The sequence below is a fragment of the Dipodomys merriami genome, unplaced genomic scaffold, assembly GCF_024711535.1.
Source record: "Dipodomys merriami isolate MVZ:Mamm:240054 unplaced genomic scaffold, mDipMer1.0.p SCAF_3, whole genome shotgun sequence".
NCBI lineage: Eukaryota > Metazoa > Chordata > Mammalia > Rodentia > Heteromyidae > Dipodomys > Dipodomys merriami.
Genome location: NW_027204492.1, coordinates 3831479 through 3850230, shown reverse-complemented (window position 1 = coordinate 3850230; position 18752 = coordinate 3831479). Strand labels below are relative to the sequence as shown.

Sequence of the window (18752 nt, the reverse complement as noted above, 5' to 3'; positions counted from 1 at the left end):
AAAATTCTTTTTAGCGTATATTAAAGTTATTTTTTATTTATTTCTGCTGGTACTAGGGCTTGAACTCAGTAACATTATTTTTTGTTAGTCATGGAGTTTGAACTCTGGGGCTGGCACTGTCCCTGAGCTCTTCAGCTTAAGGTAAGTACTCCTCCACTTTTGCCACAGCACCACTTCTGGTATTCTGATGGTTAATTGGATTTTCCTTGCTTGGGCTTGGGCTAGCTTTGAACCGTGATCCTTAGATCTCAGCCTTCTCAGTATTTTAGGATTATAGGTGTGAGCCAGTGGTGCTGGCTATCATAATATCTTTTACAAAGATAAAATTTACATATTAATTCAGAAGCATTTAAAACATCCACAGTGCTAAGGACGTGGTCATATGCCTTTTACTCTTTGCCTGTTATTTTGGTGGATAACATGGAAGGAATCCAGTTTGATTATGATATTATCATTATTTTGTTAATGGCTAAAACTTTCTTATTTTTCTGTTTATTTTTATGAAAAACATTGAATTTTTTGCACAGCCTTTATCTTTGATGTCAGGAAAATATACTAAACTGCACAATGTTCCCTCCTTTTTTTCAAGTTTTAATTTTTTTCCCGAAAGAGGTCACTGTAGAATCCGTACGAACTGTTCTTTAAACAATTGGTATAATAATTCTCTAGTGAGACCATCTGGGCATGGACCTTTAATTTCAGGAGTTTTTGAGATTACAAATTTATTTGGTCATAATTATAGTTTTTGTAATTATGAGAATATTCACCTTTTCTTTGCTATTTTGTAGTTTGTTGGTTTTAGTTTGTCCTTCTAGAATAATTGTTTTATTTACCCAAATCTAATGTATATCAAGTCATTCTAAGTATTCACTCATCCTTTCCACACGTACATTTCCATAAAAATATTTGCCGTCTCATTTGAAGTATTGACAATTTGTGTTTTCTGTATTTATTTTTTACATTGCTACATTGCTAATGGTCTATCAATTTTAGTAATTTTGTTCAAAACCAAAAAGTACTAATTTTATCCTTAGATTCATTTTTGTGTTTTTATTTTGTACTTTCCTAAGTGCTTTAAGTGAGAGCTTAGATATCTATAAATTTCTCTTAGCATAGCTTTATTTTGGTATGCTGTATTTTCATTTCATCTATAATTATTATTACTTTTTTGTTGTGGGTCATGAGGCTTGAACTTAGGGACTGGACTCTGTCCCTGAGCTTCCCCCCCCCACCCCCCAAGAATAACGCTCTACCACTTTGAGCCATAGCTCCACTTCTGGGTTTCTGGTGGTTAATTGCAGATAAGAGTCTCATGGACTTTCCGGCCTGGGCTGGCTTCGAACCATGACCCTCAGATCTCAGCCTCCTGAGTAAATAAGATTACAGGTTTCTCTCTCCAGTGCCTGGCTAATTTAATGTATTTTTAAGTGTTGTGTTTTTTTTTCTTCAACCTTTTTTGCTCATGGATTTAAAAGAAGTTTATTTTTTAGTTTGTAAATATTTGGAGATTTTCCAATCCAGTTGCCCCTTAGTGGATGAATGGATCAAGAAAATTTGGTATATATACACAATGGAATTCTATGCTTCCACCAGAAAGAAAGACAGTGCCTCATTAGTAAGGAAATGGAAAGACCTCGGGAAAAAAAAATAAGCAAAGTAAGCCAGACCCAAAGAAACATAGGCTGCATGGTTTCCCTCATTTGTAATAACTAGGTCTGTGAATCTACAGGTTAATCCAATGGATACTAAAAGTCAAATAATTACACTTCGACATGATTAATTAATCAGCACTTTTAAGTATTTGCACACAGAATAAAGGAGGATATTCTTTTTTACTTTTGGAGGATATTCTTAAGAGAGGATCACAATAGCTCAATAGCTATGTACATATGACCATATAAAGTGAGGCTTATTGAAATGAACTCCAAGAAATTGAAACAAGAGGCTTTTTATTGTACTATTTGTAGTTATTTCTTTTTTCTTTCTTTTTTCTCCTTTAGTTTATTCTCTGTTGTCACTGCTTTTGATTTTGGTGCCCTGGGTCTTGTATATACATTTATCTGATTTGGGGAAGTGAAGGAGAATAACAAAATGGTGAGACAAAGAACAAAGTGTGAACCAATGCAACAGTGATACTCACAGGACGCTGTGTTGGAAATGAACTGTACAACTGGTGGGGGAGCGGAGTTGGAGGGGAGGAAAAGTGGGAGAAAATGAGGGAGGAGGTAACAATGTTCAACAAGAAATGTGCTTACTTATGGCATTGTAACCCTTTGTACATCACCCTTACAATAAAATAAAATTAGAAAAAACATATTTGGAGATTTTTATGTTTTGTAGTTTAATTCCACCCTAGTCAGATAAAGCATGTATTATTTCAATTTTTGAATTATTGTATATTTTGTTTTTGAGTTCACAATGCATCTGTCTAGGTATATATTCCATGGATGCTTTAAAAGATTATAAATTTTATTGTTTTATAATGAAACATTCTATAAATGTCTGTTAGATCCTGTTGAATTCTGTTATTGAGTTGTATCTTTTGCTAATTTTATATATTTCTATCCACTATTGCGGAGTTTAAGTATTCAACTATAAATGTGTGCTTGTGTGTTTCTAATGTTTGCTTACTGCATTGTGTTTGAAGCATATACATTCAAGACTATTATGTCTGCTTGATGAATTGACTCTCTTATTATTATGTAATGCTCTTCTCTGTCTCTGATCATTTTTCTTGCTCTGAAGTGATATCAGTATAATGTCACTAAAATTTTCTCCTATTTTAATGTTTTCATCGTTTTTTCTAATTCTTTCTGACACATTATATTTGAGGCAAACAACAAATAGGTCATGTTTTTTTTCTCTTTTTGCTCATCTCTGTCATTTAATTGGTATATTTAGGCCATTATCATTTTATATACTTACTAGTGTTAATGTTTAATTTTGCCAATTTATTTTCGTTTGCTGTCAATTCTTTTTTTCTATTTTCTTTTCCCCAATTCCTGTAGGCTACTTGAACAAATTTTAGATTACACACACACACACACACACACACACACACACACACACACACACACACACACACACACACATCGTTTGGTTTACTGGTGCCAACATTTTACTACCTTTAACAAAGTGTGTAGACCTTACAATTTTTCATCCCTTTATTTGTTTCTTATGGTGTAACTGTGGTTGAATAGTTCAACCTTTAGAACCGCAATGAGACAATGTTATAATTGGTACTTCAGTCATAATTTAGAAAACTTGAACAGAGAAGAAAGTCTATCATATTTTCTCTTTCATTGCTCTTCCAAATGTCCTTCTTTTATTGTTTGTTTTCTGTTTAGAGTACTTCCTTTAACTATTATCTTAGTGGAGGTCTGTTGTTGACAAATCATTTTAGTTTCCCTTCATCTGAGAATGTCTTGAGTCTCCTTTGATAATTGAAGCATATTTTCACTGAGTTGAAGAACTGGCACGGACAATTCTTGTTTTCAGTACTTGGAAATTGCTGCTGTCATTTCTCTATCACTGCTTTCCAAACATTGTCTTTGCATTTCAGAAGTTTCGTTATGACAGATTCAAGAAATCTCTTTGGATTTTGGAGGGGGTGGGGTTCACTCTACTTCTTAAATTTCCCCTATTTATGACTTGTCAAATTTGGCAACTTTGCAGCCATTTTAAAATACTTTTTCAGTCCCATTTTCTCTCCTTCCTCTTCCTCTGGAATTCCAATGACATGATTGATTGTTACATCTTTTGTTTATAATCCCAGATGTCTCTGGGGCCTTGCTCACATTTTTCCAGTGCCATTTCTCCCTGTGTTTCAGATTAGATCAAACTCTTAATTGTTTCCCCTGTCTTCTCTATTCTCCTTTTGATCCCTCCCACTGAGTTTATTTCTGCCCTTATATTTTTTTAGGTCTAAAACTTCTATTTGCTGAGATATTCTCTATTTTTGCTAAAGCATGGTTGTAATTGTTGGTTGAGGTATTTAGATGATTGCTAGTTTAAAACTCTTGTCAGATAATGCCAACATCTGTGTCATCTTGGTGACAAATCTGTTGATAATAATTTTTGCTCAGTTTTAGACCTTCCTGGTCTTGGTATGATGAATACATTTTTTGAATTGAAACCAAGATATTTTGGGTGCTATGTTATAAAACTAGCTCTTATTTAAATCTGTTTGAGCTGATTTTCTCTGACACTGCTCTGGCAGGGAAAGAGAGACATCATCTTATTCCTTGCCAGTAGGTATCAAAGTCAAGACTCCCTAGGTATCCTTCATCGGCATCAGAGAGTGTGGAGGTCCTCATTACTCGTAGGCAAGGGGAGATTTCCAGTTCACCTCTGTGTATCCATTGATACCATGCTAATGGAGATAAGATGTGCTTCCTCACTTCAAATAGGGGTAGAGTCTAGGATCTCTGCTTGGTCTTTGCTGATGGTACAGTATCAAACTGTAATGTTTTCTTTGGTGTTTAGCTCTATTAGAGTAATTTTGTGTCATTTTCTGTCCTGCTAGGCTAATCTTTTCGTGACGTTCTGGCTAGGAAGAGGAACCCTTTGTTGGAACCATTTTTTCCTGTGCTCATTGACATCATGAATGCTTGTTTCTATAGTTACTACTTTGAAATATATGACGCCAAAGAAAACCCCCTAAACTCACCACTGCATTATTCCTCAGACTCCAAGGTCCTTATCTAGTATCAATTTGCTCTACTCCGAGTCCTCTTATGTTGGATTTATATAAGATGTGAAGAAGTTTAGTTGCATTCAGTGGGAGAGTGGTGCCAAGTATTTCTCTGTCCTGAAGGTAGAAGTTTGGACACCAAGATTTTATAGCCTAGTGCTGCACTTCCAAGATTTATGGTAAATTTATATGAATACCTTAACCAAGCTCTTATTTTACACTAACACCATGGAGAACACAAAGGAAGAACAGCACAACCTGAGTTTGCTTGCCTTTCATCCAGCATGGAGGAAACATGTTAGAGTAGCCATGGTCACGCCAGCTCAGCTAGCTTCCTGTAAATTTGTGCATCCTTCCAACATCCATTGCTTCCTTCCAATGTCATTTAGGCTTTGAACCACTGGTCAGGTCACTTGACTGAATGCCAACAAGGCCAGAGTTGGTCACTGCTTCTTCTATGGGTCCCAACATTGACTCCAGGAATGCTGAACACATCCCAAGCCACCACTGCAATCACTATGGTTTTGTTTGTTTGTTTGTTTGTTTTTAATGTAAAGGAACTGCATCGCAGAGAATGGAAGAGTCTTTCCCTAGATCCTCTGGCCAGGGAAAGCAGGGCCACACAAAAGGAAAGCTCAACCCAGGACCCACATTCTCCATCTGCCTACCTAGAACTATTTTAGTCTTGTCATGCTGGGCCTTCACTCACCCTTCTGCTGTCTGGACACCCTTGCTCTGTCTGCTTTATGGCCATTTCATCCCCATCAACTGCCTCACAGAAGCATCCTTCATCCCTGGGGGTGGGAGTGCTCAATGAGGGTGGTGTGGTGGGAAGAGAGACAGGAAAATAAATGTGGCAGACTCCACACAAACCTGTCCTCAGAAAGAAAGCCTATGATTCATGGGGTCAATGGTCTCATCTTCGTATCTGAAACACAGTGTACTTTCTGTCTCCCTAAGCCCTGTGTCTAGGTCGTTTGGGAAGCGCCTTGGAGAGTCAAGAATAAAATTGCAGGTCAAACAATGGATGACTGGAAAAGTCGACTTGTAATCGAGAGCATGCTTCCCCATTTCAACATGGTGGGAAATCGTCAGGAGCCCAGAAAGCTCCAGGAATCGGTCAGAAAATGGGCTATGGGGGGAGGGGGGTGTTGAAATGCTTCTAATCTGAAACTTGAACTTGTGTTATTAAAATTCTCTGTGTAAACTTGGTGGTGGGGGACCAACCCAAAATATAAGGAACTTAAATCTGATGGAGGAAAGATCTAGAACTCCCAATGCCCCTTGTGGGTTTGTTGAAGAGAGTAAGAAGTCAGTGAGTAGGATGCTGAAAAGTATTGCAGTTCAATTCTCAGGCTCTAGAGTCTTATTTAAAACCCATTTGACCTACTTCAGCTTTTGTCCCTTGGAATCCACGTATCATCCAAGTATCTGAAATGCAGCCTTAGGGATGTCCATGGTAATTCTAAGAGCCAGAATGCTGCTGCTGCTGCTGCTGCTGCTGCTGCTGCTGCTGCTGATGATGATGATGATGAGGAGGAGGAGGAGGAGGAGGAGGAGGAGGAGGAGGAGGAGGAGGAGGAGGAGCAGGAGGAGCAGGAGGAGCAGGAGGAGCAGGAGGAGCAGGAGGAGCAGGAGGAGCAGGAAGAGGAGGATGACAGTGATGACAATGATGATGATGATCACAAGGATAGAAAGGGGCCATGAGAGCCCCTGGTTGCTTGAAGTGGACAATGAATGCCTGCAGCATGCCAGTCTTCTGAGATTAGCTCTGTTCACTGGAGCTACAGCAAACACAATGGCTGTTATCTCAGGCTATTTGGCCCATAGAGGAGTGGCTTGCTTAATCTCAGAAAGTAATAAAGCAGAGGGGAAGTGGCTCTTATAGAGCCATGGGTCTGTTTCCTTCCTGTTCTTGGAACTGGGAGCCCTGGGCTCTGAGGTAATGCCATTTCATATAAGTAGAAGGTCTGTCTTCTCCAATTCCCAGGGTAATCCATGTTGATTTTACGATCTGGTATGTGTACAGGTATGGGAGGGGGAGCGAATAATTGGGGTCTCTTTTTTCTCTTCATTGTCAACTATGTGTTACACTTGCTATTCAGTTGAGTGTGTGTATGTTCATAAAATACTTTTGACTGCAGTCCTGCTCTTACAGAAATGGGCAGTCATGACATGGCAGAGATCAGATGATAGCAGAACCATCACTTGACAAGTGACCCAGCTTCCAAACTTCCTGCCCCAGTAAGGGATTTGAAGGGAGTTTCTCCCCTCTGTCCTTAGGACCCTTTTGACTTCATGCTCCTCTTTCATGCTGAACAACTGAGTCAATGAAGGAAAAGTGCTGCCATAATTTTCAGGGCCTTTCGTTGTTTCCCTCTGGTTTGCATCTCCGTGAGCCATATCCTAGGAGAAAAGGGTGGGAAGGTTGCAGTGGCACAGGTCTTCCTCTATTCCTCACTCTTGTCAATGTGGTAAGTAACTTTTGCCTTTGATCAGTCAGTGTCAGCTGCAATGTATCTCTAGGGAGCAGTGTCCTTGGAGCCTTTTCTCTACAGAAGCTCTCCTTGCTCACTCCATGTTCAGGCTTGGCTGATTTTAGCCCTGGCCTTTAATGCCCTTCGTAATCCCTGCTTTAGAATCACACCTTGGACTTGATCACAATCAACTCTTCTTCCTCCTCTAAGGGACACATTGTTCTCTGCCCTTGGCTTGGATTGATCTGACTGTTTTCAAAATACCACGCTGTCCTAGAGGCCCAAGAATGTGCCCCCACTTGAAGGGACCCAAAAACATGCCTCAGGCTCAGGAAGCAGCTTCCTTAGATAGGTCTTCCTGGGTGAAATTGCATCTCTCTTCTTGCACGATATGTAAGATCCAAAGGGGATAGCGTTATGAGAACCCACCTGACTGAGTCTGACAGGTCCTGCTTTAGTGGCTGGTGAATCCCTGGAGCCTCAGGAAGGTGCCCACTGCTAACATCTAAGTCTTCAGCCAGGTACTGCGGGTGATAGGGACGGAGACTGTCAGACTGAAAATAGAATAGCCCGTGTGTTCACTCAACAAGTTACTACAATGCCTGGAATGCGGGTAGCAGGAGGAGGCCCTTTGCAGGAGCCAAGATTGCATTGCTGGGGGTGGCCTGAGCAGGATCTCAGCTGTTTCCATTTCTCCCCTGATGGTATATTACCTCTAGGCCTCACACTACCTGGGTCCCATGAAAACAGGTGCATCTGGAAAGCATATTGCTTTTACTGTCCCCTGACCGCATGCTGAAAACAGCTCGAACACAGAGCTGTGCTTCAGGCATGCAGCTTCTCGCCTTTCTACTCTTTTCTGAAAAGCAGCAAAGCAAACCATGCATCACATCAAAATCTTGAAATAAAATTCTACTAGGCCAATAGGAGAATTTGTACTAGTTTTTCTTTTTTCTTTTTCTTTTTGTCAGTTGTGGGGCTTGAACACTGGGCCTGGGTGGTGTCCCTGAGCTCTTCAGCTCCAGTCTAGTGCTCTGCCACTTGAGCCACAGCACCCCTTCCAGTTTTCCATTGGTTAATTGGAGATAAGAGTCCCATGGACTTTTGTGCCTAGGCTGGCTTTGAATCACATTCCTTGGATCTCAGCCTCTTGAGTAGCTAGGATTACAAGTGTGAGCCAACAGTGCCTGGTTTACTTTTGTTTTCAGATTAAGGTCTTGCTATATATCCCAGGCTGTCCTTAAACTCAGGATGATTCTGCCTCAGCATCCTGAGTACTAGGATGGCCAATGTGCAAAGAGGAGAGCTTTTCTGCTTTTCTGAGCATTTCTGGAATTTACCTACAAATAATTGCGAGCCGTTTTACAGGAAAATGTATCTGAGGTGCTTAAACTAAGCAGAGCTGTTCTTAGACTAAGACCAGGGATCTGGACACCAGGATGCTACTCTTGCATCTCCCCCTAAACAGCTGTGGCATCCATCCCCTGCCCTCTATAAAAATAAATTTCGGGTTGACTCAAAGCAAAAATAATCACCTTTCCTGGGCATTGACTATGTGCTAGCACTTTATTAAGCCTTTGAGGGACCTTATGTCCTGTGATTCTCATGATAACCCTGAGAAGAAGAGGCTTTTATTATGTCCAAGAGACGGAATCTCAGAAAGATTATGCAACTTGACCAAAGTCATAAATAAAGGAAATGGCAGATCATAGAGCCACTAACCTCACCACTACTCCTAAAGCATGCTGCAAGATGCTAGAGGCATAGTGGGTAGGAGCAGGGGTAAAAGATCTCAGTGATCCAAGACCCTGCTCAGGTTGGGTGCTGGAGGCTCATGTCTATAATCCTGGCTATTCAGGAGGCTGAGATCTGAGGATTTCTAGCCTGGGCAGGAAGGTCATGAAACTCTTATCTCCAATAAAGTACTTTTAAAAGCCAGAAGTGGAGCTGTGTCTCAAGTGTAGACCACTAGGCTTGAGCATAAAATCTCAGGGAACAGTGCTCAGGCCCTGAGTTCAACCCCGAGTTCAAGCCCCAGGTCAAGGACCAAAAAAAATCCCCCCTCCCCAGCATCATTTGTTCCCCCAGTCAGGCACAAGATTGCATAATGACTGTTGGGATTTGGGGAAAAGAGGAGTTGTGCCTTTGGGCAACATCTGAATATCTACCCAAGATTAATAAGGCATCCAGTCTCTGTGGTCAGTGGACGGAGCTTTAATGGGAAGCAGAACATTTGGTCCTTCCCTTTGAAGTTAAGATCTGACTCCTTCCACAGATCAGTAGGTTAATTGATTACTAGTGTCAAGAGTCAAAGTCATTGGCCTGCAAATTTGGAGTATATGAGAGCCTGCGTGGAGTTGGGACTCATGAGCCGGTCACATGTCTTCTCTGCTCAGGGTCCATCCCAAATGTAAAGATGCTTTCAGCTCTGAGCAGCCTCCTAAACCATTCACAAGGCAGCCCCTCGAGAAAACGAGGGAGTTACGGGCAGTAAGAATATGGTTTGAAAATTAAGAACTTTCTGTGGTCAGCCGTGTAATGTTCTTCAATATGGGTTACAGTAGGTTGCCATGCTCTGTAGACCTTTTGAACCTGCTAACCTTTCGGTGGCTACAAAGGAAAAGGTATTCCTAATCTCCTCCTCCTCCTCCTCCTGCTCCTCCTCCTCCTCCCGCTCCTCCTCCTCCTCCCGCTCCTCCTCCTCCTCCCGCTCCTCCTCCTCCTCCCGCTCCTCCTCCTCCTCCCCCTCCTCCTCCTCCTCCCCCTCCTCCTCCTCCTCCTCCTCCTCCTCCTCCTCCTCCTCCTCCTCCTCCTCCTCCTCCTCCTCCTCCTCCTCCTCCTTCTCCTTCTCCTTCTCCTCCCAGAAGGAGCTTGCCTTCTTCTCCTCACCCCCAAATAAAGTTGGGGTTGGGGTAAAAGAAGCAAGGAACCCTCTGTGTAACATTAGAAGTGCCTAGGAGGGATACTCGACATGATGGCCCATGCCAGTAATCCTATCTACTCAAGGGGAAGAGACTAAGAGGATTATGGCTCAAGGCCTTCTAGGCAAAATGTTAGCATCTCTTCAGTAAACTGGGCGTAGTGGTTCACGTCTATAATCCCAGCTAACAGAGGGAGGCATAGGTAGGAGGATTGCAGTCTTCAGCAAGCCCTAGGCAAAAACCATAAGACCCTCTCAAAAAATTGACTAAAGGAAACAAGGGCTCTGTGTGTGTGTGTGTGTGTGTGTGTGTGTGTGTGTGTGTGTGTGTGTGTGTGTGTGTGTGTGTGTGTGTGTGTGTGTGTGTGTGTGTGTGTGTGTGTGTGTGTGTGTGTGTGTGTGTGTGTGTGTGTGTGTGGCTACAGTGGTACAGCTCCTGCCTAGCAAGTTTAAGGTAAGTTCAAACTCTTGTGCCACCAAAAGAAATGCCCAGGAGGAGGGAGATACGCTGTTCACCTTCTCTGTGGTATATGAGCAGGTTCAAGATCTGTAGGCATCAGCCTTGGAGGTACGTGCTTTTCCTCGCAGGAAGCCTGCTGGATTCAGGAAAGAGATGTCCAGCTTGATTCCCAAGGCTATGGCTAGTTCTTTGTGAAACCTCGAACAAGTCTGCTTCCTCTTGACGTCAGGGAGCATGGGTGTGGTCTATAGGGGCCTGTCTTTCTCTAGCCTCCTGATACATTTCCAGGGCCCCTCTGTGTGTCCAGCCATGTGTTAACCTATGGGATCCACCAGTTGACAATCTTAAGAGCAAACTATTTCCTTGCTTCTTCGTCAGAACAAATGTATCCTACGATAAAGCTCTCAGAGAGACTAGTTGAGCGGCTCTCCTGGGCAAGGTGTCATGCACTTCTGTGACACCAGGATTGAGATTTCTACTTCATCAACTGGTACTCAGGGAGGATAGAGGCTTTCCCAGTGCCACACAAGCCCACAGGCCAAAGGTTGCATATTCAGATCACGCATCCTAGTGCTGGCTCTCCAGAGTGCCTCCCATTTTCACTGATTTCCATTCACAGATTATCCTGAGGCCACGGGCAACAATTAGTACTCATAACAGTGGATGAAACAGAGTGGCAGGGACAGCCCATCCACGGCAGAAAAGTAGGCCCATTTTTAACTCATCTGGTGGCTCTCTGGACCAGCAGAGTCTACAGCCCTGCCTGGCAGGGCTTGTTTCTCCCAAGGAGAAACAAGACCAGCCAGTTAGGATCTACAGTGACTCTTCAAAGTCTTGGGTAGAAACTCAGATCCAGGAAGTGGTCTTTGCCCATATCCCATGCTTCATGCAGGCTGTTGGGTGCCATGCATGTGGGCTGCCCTGCTAAGCCCCACAGGGTGCCAGAGCCAGCTCTCCAAAGACGTGGCTGTCCTTGTCACAGCCACACACGCATGGAGCTCTTATGTGAGCCTCTGGGCCACAGGCTCTGCATCAGTGAAATCCGCTTAATAGCTGCTTTCTGCCTCTGTCAGGAGCTATGGGGCGATGGCGAGTAAGGCACGGAGATGGATGCATTCTAAATGGGCACGGGATAGATCTGCTCTGAGTACTTCTTTCAGGGACTGGAGATTGGTGTGGGCTTGGAGTTTTAGTTCCATCTGAAGAGCGATAAGGAACATGTCCTTGGAGATCAGGTGAGAATGCAGAGGGCCTGAGCATCCCACAGGCTCAGCGGCAGCCCCACTCCACAGAGGAGAGCTGGATTCATAGTGCAGCTCTGAACATTCTGGGTCAAGGCCTGCAGTGCGTATGTGCCTTGCTATTTTGGGGATCCTCCCCACGGAGCACGCAGCTGTTCACTCCCTTTGCTCCCTCCTCCTTCTCCTGCAACAAGGGCTCTTTCCTGCTACAGACACCCAACCGGGTGGGAAGCCAGACAGAGGCTTGTAGACAGATCTCTTCCACAAGGGCTGAACACTGCTCAGCTTGTAGGATACTAGTGAACTTAGCATCTGGGTCTTGCCTGGGTAGCCGTGCTTGGCAAACCACTGACCTGCAAATCAGTCTATTAGAAAGAGAGGATGCTGGGACATACACTCCATTTGGAAATTGGCTTTCACAGGCATCTGGGGGCTCAGCCCTGCCTATTTCTGCACTTCTAGGAGCCTACCTGGACCTAGTCTGCATTCTTAGCCTGCCCTTCCTCCCACTTTTCCCTGCCAGTAAGCCCAAGGTAACAGGTGTCTGGAAGTGGAAGTGCCTCAGTGAGGACCCTGCTTTTAGGGCAGGGACAGAAGGAGAGCCCAACCAAGCTGAGACTCAGGTACCACTCCTTTGTAGGGAGTATGAAAGCCTGGGGGTCCTACCCTGGAGATGGGAGCTTGTGGCACCCCACAATCTAGGCTGGCCTCTTGCTTCTAGTGGACATCCCTAGCCAGAGAACTCCAGTTATATGTTTTATAGATTTGGGGTCAGAAGATGCCCCTCCATGGGTGCTGCATGCCAGACTTCCTAAGGAAGGAAGAGCATGTGCTTCTCAGGTTTAGGCTAAAGGTATTGATTTCTGCGGCTGGGAAGGTGACTCAGTGGTAGAGTGTATGTCTTTCATGCCTAAGGACCTGGGTTCAATTCCTCAGAAGCTGGAAGTGGCGCTGTGGCTCAAGTGGTAGAGCGCTTGCCTTGAGCTGAAGAGCTGAGGGACAGCGCCCAGGCCCAGAGTTCAGGCCCCACGACCAGCAAAAAAAAAAAAAAAAAGATACTGATTTCTGTAGTAGATATGCAATAATGTGACCTTCCCTCCCCCCTCTTCTCCACTTTCCCCTTGCCCTCCTTTCCTTCCTGCTTCTCTCTTCTCCTCTCTCACCCTTCTCACAGATGACTATTTCTAGCTTGTAGATTCTGATGTTACAAAGGCAAGCCAGCGAGCCACACAGGCCAGTGGTCTTGACCTGCCTCTCATTTATTTATCCCCAACCTCTTGTCACAGACTTACCTTTGTCTGCTTCCCTCCAGTGGCACAGGGTTCAATTAACACCCAATTGCCATTACTCCAGGCAAGTGTGTGGCTACCCAAGGTTGTTGTTGCCATCCATAGGCCTGACCCTGAAATCTCTTGCTCTTCTCCCCCTGTGACTGTCCCTCAGCATCTAGCACTCAGTAGGTGTTCACTAAGCAAGGACTGTGTTGCTTCACATTGACCAGAAGGCCCATTAGACACAATTGTCTAGGCCACCCCTGTGTTGGACACAAGAGGCCAAGAGCACACAGAGGGGAAAGGGTGGACTAAAGTCACCAGGCATGTTAGTAGATGGCCTACGACCAGGCATGTTAGTAGACTGCCTACAGCTTCTGAAAAGTGTTTGTCTTGACACCTTATGCTGGAAATAGGAAGAAAACAGGATAATTGGCCTTTTATCATTTTCTCCAAAAGGTAATTCCAATCTGCATGTGGCAGCATGGTTGTGGAGTCTAGGTGCTGTAGAGGTACAGAGCCCATTAGGAAAACTCCAGAAAAAAGCTTTTGGAGAGGCGGACCATGATTGCACAGGGTTAGCATGTTAGCTCAGAGTACCTGGGTAGAAGGTGAGGCCTACGGGAGCAGATCCTTTAGACAAAACGCAAACTGCTCTAAAGAGTGCACACGCGCTAGAAGAGCAAGGACGAAGGGAATCCTAGAGGCAATGCTATTTCCCTCCTCTCACTGGACTGGGAGCAAGGACTGGCCAAAAATGGCACAACAAGAACTAGTGTCCCTACTGCCAGTGAGACATAACATTTGCGACCACTACACAACTTGCACTATGACAGACATCTGCTAGTTCCCAAAGCTTCCCAGTTCCCGAAGAGTGGCATGTGCACTCCCCTGGGAGCAAGAGACAAGTGTGGTACCCTGAAATATGAAAGGAGCGCTGTGGAAAGGCCTTATTTCACAAGGGAAGAGGTAAACCACAGACTGGGTAAACACACAGCCTGCAGGCTGGTTGGATAACTAAAGTTGTATTGGCACCCCTTTTCCATGGCCTGCAAGGTCCTTTCTGTGCCATTTCCCACAGCTCCATGGGCACCATGCACACACTGGTTGTCTGTTCATCCTTGGAACAGGCCAAGAGCCTTTCCCGCAGGGCCTCTCTGCCTGCTGCCTTACTGCTGGAAGTACTCTGCCCCAGTGCTCTCATGGCCTAGCTTTCTGCTGCATTAGCCCTGCCCCTCAAAAAAGCCTGTGCCCTCTCCTTGCCGCCATATTTTTCTCTTTCTTTCTTTCTTTCTTCCTTTCTTCCTTCCTTCCACCCTTCCTTCCTTCCTTCCTTCCTTCCTTCCTTCCTTCCTTCCTTCCTTCCTTCCTTCCTTTCTTTCTTTCTTTCTTTCTTTCTTTCTTCCTTTCTTCCTTTCTTTCTTTCTTTTGGTTGGTTGTGGGGCTTGAACTCTGGGCCTGGGTACTGTCTGTGAGCTCTTCAGCTCAAGGCAAGTGCTCTACCACAGCACCACTTCCAGTTTTCTAGTGGTTTATTGGAGATAAGAGTCTCACAGACTTTCCTGCCTGGGCTAGCTTTGAACCGTGATCCTCAGATCTCAGCCTCCTGAGTAGACAGGGTAACAGGTGTGAGCCACCAGCGCCCGGCATATTTTTATTTTTCTAAACAATACTGTGACCCCTCCCCAATTCTTTCTCTTTCTTCTTGCTGCTCACTGTTGTCTGCCCCATTAGAATTCCATCTCCTTCTGTCTGGTTCATCTCCACCTATGCATTCACTGTAGAAATCTGTTCTGGGGCCCTAAGCAGGCCTGTTTGCTCTGTTGGAAGCCTTCAGCTCTGTAGTGGAAGAGAGGCCCGGTACTTTTTCTGGAACAAAGCTCAAGAGGGCTGAAATTGTCTGGTATTAAGGCTGTCACGTGACTCTGTCAAAAAAAATGTAAACATTTTCTTGCCTCTTTTCTTTCCTCAAGTCAAGCCTTTTGGGCTTAGAACAATGGACTTGGCCTATATAAAATATCTCCAGGAAGCCAGTCTCCAAACACCAACACCCAACATCTGCTTCTGAATAGATGGTTTCACACAGAGAAGTGTACAGTAGCTAACTACTCTCATCCTCTTTTTTAGCCACATGACATCTAAGGAACTCAAATTGCCTTGCCCTTTCCTGTAGTTCCTTTATTGACAGCATATTAGCAAACACATTGCTCTTGTGTTTTTCCCAGCAATTCAGCTTCCTTTTCCTAGGTAGGAAAAAAAAAAAGTATGAATGACTGAGACACTTTCAAGATTTCTCTTATGAATAATTTGCAATATGTCTTCCTCCTCAGGCCCAGTCAGTGGAACTTCTTTCAGGGTGGCCAATAAGGAAATATCCTATAGGAACTCTCCCCCCCCCGCCCCCCGCCAGCACCAATAAACCCACCATCATCAAACTCAGCCACATCATCATCACAATTTCCATGATCACCACCTCCACCATCATCATCACCTCCACCATTTCCTTGAACTTCACCACTACCACCACCACCATCATTAGAATTAATATAACCATAACCAGCACCACAATTACCGATGATCTCTACCACTTCTTCTCTGTCTCTCTTGGTCTCTGTCACATACACACAAATGCACATATACACAAGGACACATTGTTATTTGACACTTCTCATGATGCAAACACACTATCCACATATAGAAAAATGAATATGTATTTTACAGTTATTACTGTCATTACATAACCTCTTCTTGTTCACTTCATGCTTTCGGGGTTGAATAACATCAGCCTGTGTTTATGATCAAAACTGAATCAGGATTTGTTATTTAAAAAAGAGCACTATGCCTTTAAAAAGATCATTTTAAATGAGTGATCTTTTACTTCATAAAAGGACACACTGAGGATTGCCTTGCAATGGCAAATTCTTGTCGCATTTTATTATGATTTGCTTTACAAAAGTTAGCCTTGCACACAGCTGTTCAGGAGCACAGCCAGTGAGTAAAGGCAGATCTGCCTTGAATGGCAAATGCTGCTGAGTAAACCACGTTAAGAGCTATTTTAAGACCACCAAGAATGTGTTTGCATTTTCAGGAGTAGAGAGATAATATTTATCTGGCATCTATACCATGCCAAGCACTATGCTAACTTTACATTTCTCAGCTCATATAATCCTTCCAACAAATTCGTGAAGCAGTCTAACTCCCCCATTTTGTAAGTAAGAAAATGGGCTTGGAGAGGGTGAAATGACTTGCTCTAGGTCACCAACAATTAGAGAAAGAGTTAGACAGACAGCCTGAAGGCTCAAAGCCTTCATCCTTCCATCTTACCACCCCATACGGTTATGTTTTGCAACTAGAATTGAATGTTCCAACCTTTTTTTTGGGGGGGGGTCCGGTCGTGGGGCCTGAACTCTGGGCCTGGGCACTGTCCCTCAGCTCTTCAGCTCAAGGCTAGCCCTCTACCACTTGAGCCATAGCGCCACTTCCAGCTTTTTTCTTTTTGCTTATGTGGTGCTGAGGAATCGAACCCAGGGCCTCATGCATGCAAGGCAAGCGCTCTACCACTGAGCCACCTTCCCAGCCCCCAACCTTTCTTACTTTAACATGCAGACTGTGAAGTTGGTCAGACCCACAGCAGTGCTTAATGGCACTTGGGGCCACAATAAGGGCCTTGCAGGAAAACTGTTACCTTCACGTACATAGTATAGGAACTTCCTCAAGACTCTGAAGTCAGTGCTCTCTGTGATATGTGATATGTGATTGGAAAGCCCTAGGGCAAGTATAACAATCCCTACAGGCAAAGTTGAAATAGTATAACTGACATTGAACAGCAGGATTTTTATCCTCACAGTGTGTAGAGTTGAAATGTCCTATCTTTTCCTCAGTGTCCCAGAATAACCTGAGTTCAATTGAGGAAGGCCAGCTTACTGCTGAGGTGCCAACATATTTACCATCATGCATGTCTGGTTTCTTGGGACTCTGTTACTAGAATGCACTCCAGAGTTTTGAATGCCAAGCACTGCTCTGTCACTGACTATGATTTCAGTAAGTTAAACCTAAGCTAACTTAAAAACTGGTCTCTCTGAATCCCAACTTGCCCACAAGCAAAACAGGGATCCCAAAGAAAATCTGCCTCTATTCTAGGGGTTTTTTTTGTTAGAATCAGGAGAAAAAGAGGAAGTGCACTGTCCAAGAACAGAAGCTAGGATATTGCAAAGGCCTGTGGTTAATAACACCACGATTTGTCTGTGAAGCCCTAGTAAAGTCCAATATTCTGAGAGTCTGCATATATCCTTTCTGACTACTATCTGATCACTTGTGTCATTTACACAAATCCCACAACCCCCTAAAGGCCTTACTACCAAAACCATCCATCCCCTGTGTGTGCATGAAAATACAGAAGCTGCCTTCCAGGTATTCACATCCTACACAGGCATGCTCTGTTGATTCCTTGCTCAAAAAAAAATTTTTGGGGGGGGGTCCGGTCGAGGGGCCTGAACTCTGGACCTGGGCGCTGTCCCTCAGCTCTTCAGCTCAACGCTAGCGCTCTACTACTTGAGCCACAGCGCCACTTCTGGCTTTTTTCTTTTTGCTTATGTGGTGCTGAGGAATCAAACCCAGGGCCTCATGCATGCAAGGCAAGTGCTCTACCACTGAGCCACCTTCCCAGCCCTCAGACACAAAAAAATTTAAGACAGAGTCTCCCTATATAACCAAAAACCTCACTGTATAACTCTATAGAATCTTACACATACCTGTATTGCCCTCCAATGTGAGATTCTCCAGCTCCCAACTCCCAAATGAAAAATTAGGCTTGAGCAGTTGGGAGGGGAAGCCAGGAAGTATAGAGATGGTTTGGCAGCACAGGCTTCTGAAGGACAAAGCTTTCAGCAGTGTTTCTTGCCTCAAGGTCAATGGCTCACTCCAGGTAGAATGGGAAAGCAAACACCCTCTCCAAGGCAAATGACACCAATTTGAGTTCCCCCAAACCCTGCCATAGTTCAGAGATGTTGCCATGCTTTTCTCAGATTTCAATTATAGATTTAAAAGTCCCTATTCACTTTGTCCCATGTGCTTCTGTCTCTGCAAGGTGTTAGCATGGAGGGCATGACAAAACATGGTATACTTATTCCCATGGGCTATTTTTCAGCCATAAAAGCGATGAAATATTGATACCTATACAACATGGATGGATCTAAAAAGAAACCAAACACAAGAGGCTGCATTTGGAATGATTCCATTCCTGTGAAAGACACAAAAAGCAGATGAATGGCTGTCAGAGGCAGGAGGGAAGGAACTGCTTAATAGTTATGAAGTTTCCACGTGGGTTTTCGATTTGGAGAGTTCTGAAATTAGTGTAATGATTGAACAACATTGTGCATGGACTAAATATACTGAAGTGTTCACTTGAAAAAAATGTTAATTTCATGTTAGGTCAATTTCACCACAATTTACAACAACAACAACAACAAAAGAGGAAGGCCTAGGCTCTGACCCAATACTCATTGCCAGTACTCTCCAAGCCTATACTTCAATGGCACCAGAGCTTAACAGCTGGGCTCTAAATTTACTAACTGGGGTCAGTGCCTCTGCAGGCCCAGAGCTTGATGCCTCGGGGCTAAATTAGGCTTAGTCAGTAAGCAAGCATGTGCTGGCTTGGGGGTGGGGAGCTCTGTGGCTGAGTACTTGTCTAG

At 44.0% G+C, this 18752-nt stretch overlaps 1 protein-coding gene across 2 annotated transcripts in view; it reads left to right on the top strand.

The window, feature by feature from the left end:
* The window catches only part of Mamld1 (mastermind like domain containing 1), a 110137-nt gene that overhangs the window by 43519 nt on the left and 47866 nt on the right, over positions 1 to 18752 (top strand). For both annotated transcript variants that reach the window (XM_070039596.1, XM_070039597.1), the window contains exon 2: positions 5654 to 5812. In XM_070039596.1, the coding sequence (XP_069895697.1) occupies positions 5717 to 5812 (96 nt within the window). In that variant the 5' untranslated portion in view covers positions 5654 to 5716. The remainder of the gene's footprint in view (positions 1 to 5653; positions 5813 to 18752) is intronic.